The sequence below is a fragment of the Atta colombica genome, unplaced genomic scaffold, assembly GCF_001594045.1.
Source record: "Atta colombica isolate Treedump-2 unplaced genomic scaffold, Acol1.0 scaffold102, whole genome shotgun sequence".
NCBI lineage: Eukaryota > Metazoa > Arthropoda > Insecta > Hymenoptera > Formicidae > Atta > Atta colombica.
In genome coordinates this window covers 1166168-1177045 of record NW_017259187.1, presented here as the reverse complement: position 1 = coordinate 1177045, position 10878 = coordinate 1166168, and the positions used below count along the sequence as shown (strand labels likewise).

The 10878-nt window shown below is 38.4% G+C and overlaps 1 protein-coding gene across 1 annotated transcript in view; it reads right to left on the bottom strand.

The window, feature by feature from the left end:
- LOC108687837 (regulating synaptic membrane exocytosis protein 2) overlaps positions 1–10878 on the bottom strand; it is a 61642-nt gene that overhangs the window by 29266 nt on the left and 21498 nt on the right. The window contains exon 6 of the mRNA XM_018193832.1: positions 4128–4210. Within this exon, the coding sequence (XP_018049321.1) occupies positions 4128–4210 (83 nt within the window). The remainder of the gene's footprint in view (positions 1–4127; positions 4211–10878) is intronic.

The following is a 10878-nucleotide window of genomic DNA, read 5'->3' as shown; positions in this document are numbered from 1 at the left end:
CATATATATATATATATATAGAGCTTTCTCTCTGTCTCTTTCAGTTCACACATCGATCGGTATCAATGGTCTCAGCGCAACCAATTGCGCAATTCTTCACTCCCTGAAACTTCGGCTCTCCTGGCACACGGTACATATTGTAATCCGAAAGTAACTAATTACAAGTGCTGCGCGCTAATTACATCAATTAGCAAGCCACCTCTCCAATGCACCTTTCCGCTATTCTATCGAAGCTAGGAGCGAGAAAGAAAAACAATCGTAATTCCACTTTGGACGACGTATTCCATTTTGGATCCGCCGCGATTAGCGCCTGGAGATCGCACGCGGAGGAGAGTAATCATTACCGAGATGAAGTACCGTTTTCATTCCCGATCGGGCGCGATCGTAACAAAAAGCGCTGCTGAAAAAACCCCTTTTACTCGATTCACCGGCGAATACGATTTGTTCCTAAACTCTTGTCTATCCACGCGCGTGTGTAGGACTCCGTTTTCTACATGACAGATCGACTCCGATCTACAATTCGCTACAACTCGAGAAGCGTTCTCTAAAGTTATTTTCTTTTTCTTTTTATTTTATTTATTTATTTTTTTTCGAGCCGGTTGACGTTACTCGTTTGTAACCTGGCCTCGTACCTTGGGCAGATCGCCCCTGTTGCTGTCTTCACTGCTCGTGAAGGTGCTAGAAGTGTCTATCCCGGAGTCTTTGGTCGCGCTGTCTTGACTACCCTGCCGATCGGCCTCCCAAGACCATTCCTCCTCCTGAGGGCCGCCGACATTGGTCCCACCGTCAAAACGCACTGTCTTTTTCCCCCTTCTCTCCGTGAACCTGATGGACACGCCACATACACACAGAGACACGAGAACGATAAGTGGTTGGTGCCTGTGTGTGCGTGTTTGTCTTGTCGTATTAAGTCGCCGCGATTCCGATTTCACGATTTGATCCGACCGAGTGATCGAGCTCGAAGTGTGATCCGCCACGATAACACAACTTACATATATGATATCGGCTTATGTTATGTATCCCGATTAGAACATTGTTTTTTCGATATCTTCAATTAACGCGATTTTGTAAAGTGTAATGATAAAAATCCCCAATCGTAAAAGTTCATTCATCCATAAAATTTTTCAAGTAAAGCGCGTAGGATTACATCATAGTTTCAATAATAGATACTATATATTTATATTCAATGTCTCAATGTTTATATAGGATCTTTTAAATTATAAAAATTATGTAACTGTAAAATGATTATTTTATAATTTTTTAGTTATAGAATAAAAAAGTAAAAGATAATTGTTATTTTCGCGTATTCTTAATCAATAACGGTATCGTTTCCGTGTTACAGTAAATTAAAAAAAAAATAACCATTTCATGACGTCGAACTTGTGCGATGGAGACATTCCGCGAGATATTCGTTAAACATTTTCCGTTTTCGTTTGCGATACGTCGCGTTTTATCGCGTCAGGAGCACAGTCTTGCATAACACATAACGTATAAGAAAATAAACCAACCATAACCTTATCTTCTTTCCTTTCATAGTCTTTCAAGATTACCTTAACTAATGTCTTAAGATGGCTATCTAATCAGTTCGTGACATCTTAAGATTGTACTTAAAACAATCTTAAGTATAAGAATCGACTATATGAATATCGATGATTCTGATTACTTGATTTTCTTATGCTTTATGTTTTATGCGTTATGAAGAAATCTGTGCTTCAGCCTTAGAGACTTTCTACAATAATGCCTGATTTATGCTTCGGTCTTAATCCTAAAATTCTAAAATTCAGCCAATAGAATACAGATTTCAGTTAAGACTGGCAGCCTTATTGGCTGAATTTTAAGATTTGAGGAGGACTTAAGACTGAAGCAATAAACCAAGCATCAATCATTACCTAAGCTTTAAGTTCTAAGCTATATTGACCAATCATAATCGATTGTCCTTCTCACATTCGATTGTGATTGATTAATTTCTTATAAGACTTAAAAACTTAAATAATAGTTTATTGTAGAAAGCTCATTAAGATCGGCGAAAAAATGAAAAAAAAAGCAGCGCACGATCGTCAGCCTCCTTGAAACGCACCTCCTACTGTCGGCCCGCCACTCGTCGCCACACCTTCGGAAACTCCGTCTGACGAGAGTGCTCTCTTCTTTTCGCGGCTCTCGCGGTGGATGGTGGCCGTTATGCTCCACGGCCGTCATGCCCGCGCCCGACCCGTGGTGCCCATTGTGGAATCCGTTGTGCCTACGCCCACCACTGGACATCGATTTCGGACCTCCCACGTGGTAGTACCCCTTCCCTACAGTAGATCCAAAACGTTTCGTGTTTTTTTTTCTTTCTCCTTCGTTTCCTTTTCCTCTCGTTTACGAAAAAGCGCGTGCGCGAATTGTCTTTTTTTTTTTATGTATCGTAAATCCTTAATTCTAACTATGCTTCTCTCTCCCACCTCCCTAGAGAGAAAAGAGCGTATCTTCTCGCGATTTTTCTTTGAGATCTTCTCTCTGCGCACGCGTCCTTGTCCATTCTTTCACGGGGTCTCATTTTTCGGCAATCGAGTCGATTTACGTACCGATAACGAAACCATTGAATCGGGGATTATCCTGTTATTATCTCGAGTACATCTCCCTGCGATGCCCTGCATTCCTAGTCCTGTCCTGTCCGGTGTTTCTTCCTCTTTGATTTCGCGTATCAGCTTCGTGTGTGCGTTTTGTGTGTAGCGATATACCTAACGGAAACGAGATAAGGCAGCGGTGCAAGGTTGCCCCTGATAAATGTGCGATAGACGTCTGAAAAGCGTTAAGTAAAAAACCGGTACGTTTGAATTTGCCTACGACTGTCACACAATTGGCGAAAGACGCTAAAAGGTATGACTATATGCGTTTGTGCAGGGATCGTGTGGTTGTGTGTGTACGTGTGCGCGTACGTGCATAACGGTAATTACAAATTCTTTTTTTTGGAAAAATGTCCAAAATTCTGCATTGAGACACTTTCTGTTTCTTAGGACAGCAGGATTTTAATGATAGAAATAACAGACTTTTATCCGTTACACAAAAAATTGGGCGAGACACAAAAAGACATGAAAAATTATTATATGGACGGAAGATACAAATTTGGCCTCCGTAAGATCGCATTCATATAAATTGAATTACATCTGTAATATTTGGAAAACAATACGCAACCTCGATTTTCCTAAAAAAAAAACTTATCTTTAGTTTCTCTTAAAGTTAAATTCTTTTAAAGTTTAAAGAAAATCTAGATGCTTATCGTACGGATGCCAAAGATAGGAATGTTGGAAAACTTAATGAAAGTGAGATATATGAAACACAGACCCAATCCCAATCTCAAAAATATAATTTTGGCTACAGCGTCATCAATTGATAAAAAGTATCTACGGGTCTATGCGTATATCCAGATGTATATATGCGAGCGAACGGAGGATTTTAAGATGCGGAGATATTTGTGGGAGTTGTATGTGTGTACGCGTATATTCTTGAGTGAAGTATAGATAAAAATATACCTGTGCACGATTCATAGCCGTCCAAAGTAGAACAAATAAAGTCTATTACAATTCTCTGCCGATCGGTCGCATCGCATAACGTCACAGACGAGGATCTTCTCGTAGAAAAACTTACTATTTCTCTATGTAACTGTGTGTATCTTCGCATTATTTTCATGAAAACTCTGACATAAATGTGTCCCTGAGGGCGTGGAAAGATAATTTTCTTTGCAAAGTGCAAGACAATTCAAAAGAAACCTAAACACAATTAAGTATGGACGGTATGTCCTCAATGAAGTTTAATCTTGAAGTTGGATTAGCGAAACGGTTGAATTTTTAAAAAAGTAATCAAATCCTGTGCAAAAAGGACGTAAAAGAATAGGAAGAAAAGTAACATAATGTATGCATTATCAAGCAAAAATCAGATAAACCAGAAGGAGAAACAGCATCAATTTCTATTTGATACGCACGACCGTTCGGCAGATACGTACACACACATGCACACGCATACGCACAGATATACATATTATATATATGTATATGTAAGTATACATACAATTAGATATATGTGTAGCGATTAATATATAGCGAAAGATGATTTGCTTTGTATTTTTATGTAATAAAATTATTAAGTACCGCGGGGAATTGCCGATTCATTCTGTCTGCCGCCTTCTCCCGCGTACCCCTGGAAGTCATCCCTAGTGGCAGCGGCTTTTGCCCTAAAAGCCGATCTCCCTTTAACTACACATTGCAACATACTGTTTGACTTACTGCTAATTATCGAAATAATTATCGAAATAAGCTTGTCCGCTGCGGTTCATTTATATCAGAAATAAACTGGTTTTATGTGTATATATTTTTTATATATTATATATTATATATTTTATTATATTATGTTAAATATATATATATATATATATATATCTAGAGTATAATAAAATATAGATATAAATATATATATTGGGTACCGAAAATGTGGGAATATGTGCAAGATTTCGTGCTCGGTGTTTTTAAACACAAGACGCAGACGCAGGTAGACAGAAAAACTAAATGGTAAATACGAACGAGGTACAACGAGCTGTTGAACATCTGTGAATAAAAAAATCGCACAAAATAAAAATGCGAAAGCATTTCACTCAATTCAACGATTCTCAATTTACCGCGAAACGGTATTTTACAACCATGCTACGAGAACATCATCACGAGATGCGAATGATTCTTTGACGTCAGACAGTGTTGCGTAAAGTCATTATTCGTAGATAATTCACTCGCTGAAAGAAATGTACCATTAATTTTATTCATGATTAAATATTAAAAATCGCAGAATATTTTTAGATCGGAGAGCGTATAAAAGGGACATTAGGGAGAAGAAGTTTCGCTGTATATGTATTGTCAGTATAATATGTAGGCGAAGAGCACGATAAAAAAAAGAGAAGAGATTCGCGGTTCGTAAAACTAACAAATTGGTAATATGATCGCCACGAGAGAGCATCTTTATATCATTCAACGATACCTATATGTCTGCGTTCCACGCGGTAACATTTGATATCCGTGTGTCATTGCGACATAATGAGAGACGATAAAAGCAGCTTCATTGATGACCAAAAACGCGTAACAACGGAATTCATCTACGAAAATTTCACGCTCGGCATCTGACAAACGCACTGGCGAATCCACGGGGGACCATGACTATGACCTCCCCCTTGAAGTCTCCTTTTTTTTGAGAGAATATTTATAGCAAAATATTATATATATTTCTAAAATGCTTAATTGTAATTTTGATATTTTAAAAATATTTTTTTAATTTAGGAAATCTCTAGATATATAAAATATATCTAATAGGATCATATTCACAGTCTGTTCTTATTTTAAGATTTTCTTATATTAAGTAAGAGAAGATTATCTTAAGATGCTAATACAGCCCTTTGATTGGCCTTAAGAATCGACTATGAATATTACTCTATATTTTTTTTGTATCTAGGAACTTCTTAAATTAAAAAATATTTCTGAAAAATATTTCCATTATATTATTCTTCTGTGTTAACATAATTTTAAATAAAATGTTTTTTTTTTCTTTAAATTTAAATAATACTTTTTTAATAATTTAAATAATAATTTAATAGTCTATCTTTTCATATTTGATTAAAAAAAAATTTGCTTGCAGCACCAATGCCCTCTCTTTGACAAATTTCTGGATCCGCCAGTAGACAAACATGAATTTAATTTCCACTAAATTCATAACCGAGATAAACTGTGAGGTAAGAGTGAACCAATGAGTGAAGCTTTATGCCACGTATCCGTAAAGTAACGGCCTGAATAAAAGACGAATGTGGGACTACAAACGATTGTCGATGGGCGTTTAAGCGTGCGTTTAAGTGGGCGGAATAGTCACGCATCCGCAGGTACCTGACGACGCGAGCGTGGCATTTTCTGCCCAAGGAGATGCTCGTGTTAGATAATAAATAGAAATGAAGCGCGGTCAGAACGCGAACGGTAGTAGCAGATCATTGCGGCGAACGGAAACAGGGACCGCGAAGTCACGCGTCGGAGAAAAGTGCAGAGAATCTTAATTTAAAAGTTAGATGACACCAACTCACCGCGTATAAATCATTCCAAGATTTTACCACCCCGTTCCTGGCGCCGCCTTACGCCCACTCTTACATCGTAGCCGTCGTCGACGGCGGCGGCGGTGGCGACGGTATCTCGTTTACGCTCCTATTTCTCGCAAAAAATTTTGCTGAGCTGCGGAAGTTTGGTCGCGCGAGAAGCATGGATAAAAACCGCGCCGACGAAGACTCATTACCAAGATAACGAAATTGGGTAAACTCGAAATGCCTGAGTACTTACCTCCGCTTGCTATCTCATCGCGCTCGTCGGTGAGGCATGATCGATAACGGCGAGAGCGGAGATTTTTAGATATTACGGCGTTTAAGCGTGTTACTATCGCATCAAATCGCGCTATCAGCAAGTTGTCAGAAGCGGATTATTCAATCTGAGATTGTTTTCGCACGTCACAGGTGCGCGACTATTGAAACTCGGACTGAAAATCTTCATTAATGTATTTTGATTCCGACGCTAAGAAACGTAGCGCGAGAATGTGGATGGTGGAAGAGATTATTTAGAAATTAGATAAGAAGTGGATTACTGTCAGTCACATCGATTACAACAAACATTATTTTTCATGGCAATTAATTTACCCTAATATTAATTTACCCTAAATATTGAAAGATCTTTCTCCTTTCCCCCCCCCCCCCCTGTCTTCGTAGAGAGACACATATCTCGCCTTAGATTCGGATTCTCTACAGGTCGCCATTAAAACGGGCGATCGCCCAGATAACATATGAGCACACGTAACTTACCTCGCTTCTACAAACTAATTGTCTATTCACTAATTGTATTGTGCATCTACGAATGGGAGCAACAACACCACCGTCGAGCTAGCCCGCCGCTTCCCTCGCGCATCGTACGCGTTTAAAAGCGATTCTCACATATGATTACTTTTTGTTTCTCGACCTTAAACTTACAATTATGTTGCTACACTTAATGATCATCTCCGTGTATCAGAATTTTCAATGAAATATGTTCGGCTAGATACACCTCATCTCATCTCAAGTGTGATCGGCCAGATGCTTCGTGACCAGTTTTACACGTCGGTGAATTCTATATACTATGATCCCTTAGAATAAACCGCAAAAAGACATAATAAATTGGTTAAATTAAGATTGAAATTAACTGTGGATGTGCGAAACTGGCCATTAATCTCGCCATCGAGCGTGTAATCAATCATCCAATGCAATTGTTCTCTTTCTTCTTTCATCTTGTAATTTTTAGACTTTCGTTCAAATAATATATGTATAGTAATATATACAATAATATTCGTAATAAAAGTATTTAATATACATATCAAGACTACAGAAAGAATAGTTTTGCCAAAATAGTTAAAAATTTAATTAAATGCAAATCTGAAAATAATTTCGTTGGTCATCAAAATAATTATTTTCAGATCATATCTAGCTAAATTTTTAGATAAGTTTTTAGATAAAAATTTTAGATAGAAATTTAGATAGAAATTTTTAGATAAATTTCAAAATCAATTTTAGATAAAATTTCAAAATCATTCTTTCCATGTTCTCATGCTTTCGCACGTTAATGAATACAGTTTACGTTGCATCGTTTCGTCGAAAAAATATAGAAGGGAAAAAAATAGACATTATCGGTCTATATTATTGCTATTATTGGCATTTTTATTGAAGGTAGGCCGTGCGTCATAACGGCATGACGCGATGCGTGTCTTTGATATGCGTGGTCTGCTATTGTCAGTTTCTGCAGAGTAGCGACCGCTTGATTCCGGCCTACGTGTTTATCCCAAACTAGCGATCCGCGCAGCGACCAAGAGGAAATATCACGTTATTTACAGACAGTCAGCCTACAGTGCCTCCTTCTGTGTCAAAAATAAATGTGGAGAAACAGGTATCTCAGGGGGATGTATGAGGATCAAAGCCATGTACTCTGCAAAATCTAGCGGAGGTTGCTTTAACTATTTGCATCGACGGATATACAATAGACACGGGTATGCGTATGCACTCCGCGCCCACATGTTTACACATTTACATGAATCCATAACTAACCCATGTAATAAATCATTGCGCTTCTGCTGAGATATCATTTTAATTTTTGCGAGAAGGCAATTTCATTAATTTTTTATAACGAACAGTATATTATGGACTTCGCTTCACGATCTCTTTCCTTCATTTCACCCTTCATACATATCAATCCCAAACGCGTCATCATGTATTAATTGAATTAAAAGACACGCATACTTAATGTGTGTTTTGAATAGCACGCAACATGTGCAATATCGTTAAAGTATAAAATTAAGGCATACAATTACGATCAACTTAATCTTACGCGATTTCTTTTTTATTGTACCGGCTATCTATTTTTTTCGCGATAGATTTAGTATGCCTTGGTTCCTATAGTAGGAGCTAATTTCGATGTGCGCGTCGCATCAGATTTATGAGTGAGCAAGGATTCCACGATATAAAAAAAGAAAGAAAAAAAAAAAGAAAGATAAAGCATCAAAGCCTTATTCGTCCGACTGTCAAATTGCAATATCTTCGGATTAAATTTATACGCAAAACTGTCTATTTTCCAACCCCTTCTTTCTCGAAAAGATTCGATCCTGCTGTGTCACATGGTACGTGATACAAGAAAAAAAACCGCTGCAGTACACAAAACGCTATTGCGAACGTTAATATAATTACGGTTATCGCGAGTACAGTACTCTCGTTTGTCACGCGGACGATCAATCATGGAAAATAGTCGGTGCACGTTGCGCGGACAAATTAGCCCATGGGTGAACTCCCATCGGAACCACTGTAAAACGCGTCGCGAAGAAAGAAAGGAAAAAAAATGTAATGCGACGCATCGGTCGATTTGAAAAGCGCAATTGTACGGTACGCAGCTCGCCAGAAGTAGGGAAAATGTCAAAGTTTTCCCAGCCTCTATTCATAAGTAACGGAGTCACGCGGAGGGGTAGCAAACTAGTGTGGGTTCACGTGATCTTCATTGTGCTCTCGATGACATTTCGTAACCCCATTTCGCCAACTATGTCAGTTTTTTCTTTTTTTTTTTTTTTAAATGCATCGTTGCTCAGAGCTCGAAGTTATGGTCGAATTAACTTTAAAAGTGAAGCCTTGGAAATGTTTAATTTTATTGTGTACCGGTATTGTATATGCCTTGAAATGAAGAAAATTGTCTTTCAAAATCAGAGGAGATGAATGATAAATCGATTCGCGCTAACGAGACGAAGAGTTAAAAGTGCACTCGTAAATTTAGCTGATGAAGGGAGGAATAATCTTCAAGATAATCATCATTCTACGAGAGTCAACGAGAGTTTTGAGTTGGCGGGCCTTTTTTCTGTTCAAGTCCTGGCCGGTTAGAGGTCGAAGACTATTCAAAAATGAAGAAGGGGCAGATGTTTGAATTCGCCCACGTGCTGGCGGCGTGACGTCACGACCAGCGTGTGGGCGTAGCGAGGTACCAGAAGGAAGAAGAGGGATGAGAGTGGAAATAGGAAGATCGTGGCGAAGGGAGAAAGGGCGGAAGGGAAGGAAAGAGAGAGGGAGAAGCGGAGCGCAAAAGAGGGTTGAAAGAGTGGGTGAGCGAGGAGCGAGAGGATGCCAAGGATCAATGCAACGACGAGACCGGGAGGGCAGAACCTGAGAATTCCCGCGGGATACACCGGCGCGACGCGGGATACACGGTGTATCGGTCGATGAATTTAAAAGGAGTGGATATCCCTTATTACTAAAAATGCTCCCATCCTCCCCCTCAATCGAAAAAAAAAGAACACATAGCTAATCAAATTCAGACCGCGAAAAGATCGCTGAGAGGACTGAAAGGAAACCGAGTACGCTGGCCATTATAAAATCGATACATGCGCTTCAAATTATATAACGTGGTATTTCACGTATGCGTTATCATACACAAAGACACTCGCATGGAAATTATTAAATATTATTATTTACGGTCGTATTATTCGTTGCGATTCCGTTTCGATCGCCATCGCGTTTGCCCACGAAATTCGCACGAGGCTAACAGTTACACGTGTCCCTTAATCCTAAATCTATATCGATTGATTCTCTCCGAAAGAAATTTTACGCAAGATTTCATATACGCTGTCGATCTATGTTATCATGGTTACAGATGCAATGATTCAAAATGACTCAAGGTAATTCAAGCACGTTGAATTTTGCATGAGGACTTCTATATGATCGACGCAGAAATATCGCAGAAACGCAGCATATCCGACCTTCATCATATGGAAAAAGTGATGCATAGTGGAACTAGGTAGAATACAGTTTATTTCTGTACTTTGCAAGAGAGAGAGAGAGAGAGAGAGAGAGAGAGAGAGAGAGAGAGAGAGAGAGAGAGAGCTTCACCCCAGGTGCGCACCTGGATGAGTCGATTCACAGTTCGCCGATCTCGCGTTTAATCAACTATGATCGTATATTATACATCGTATACATGGTTCCCTCACATTCCTCCAATTTTTAGGAGTGGAACATTCTCCACAAAAATACAACGACAAAATATTGCTGAAGACGCGCGTAAAATTTATTATTTGATAACCAATTATAGGAATAAATCAACTGATATATTCCTTCGTTGAAATATTTCATAATTAAAATGTGATAGGATTTTATGCTTTTATTATATTTTAAACAAATGTAAAATTTATACCTAGAATTAATTCACATAATATTTCCTTATTTTTTCCACTTAATAGCAATCGTGAAATAATTTAATAAAATTTAAACTATCGGAACGAAGAGTTATATATGTCACTGAATTTTTTGTGTCTGATATGTCTATTAAATTAATT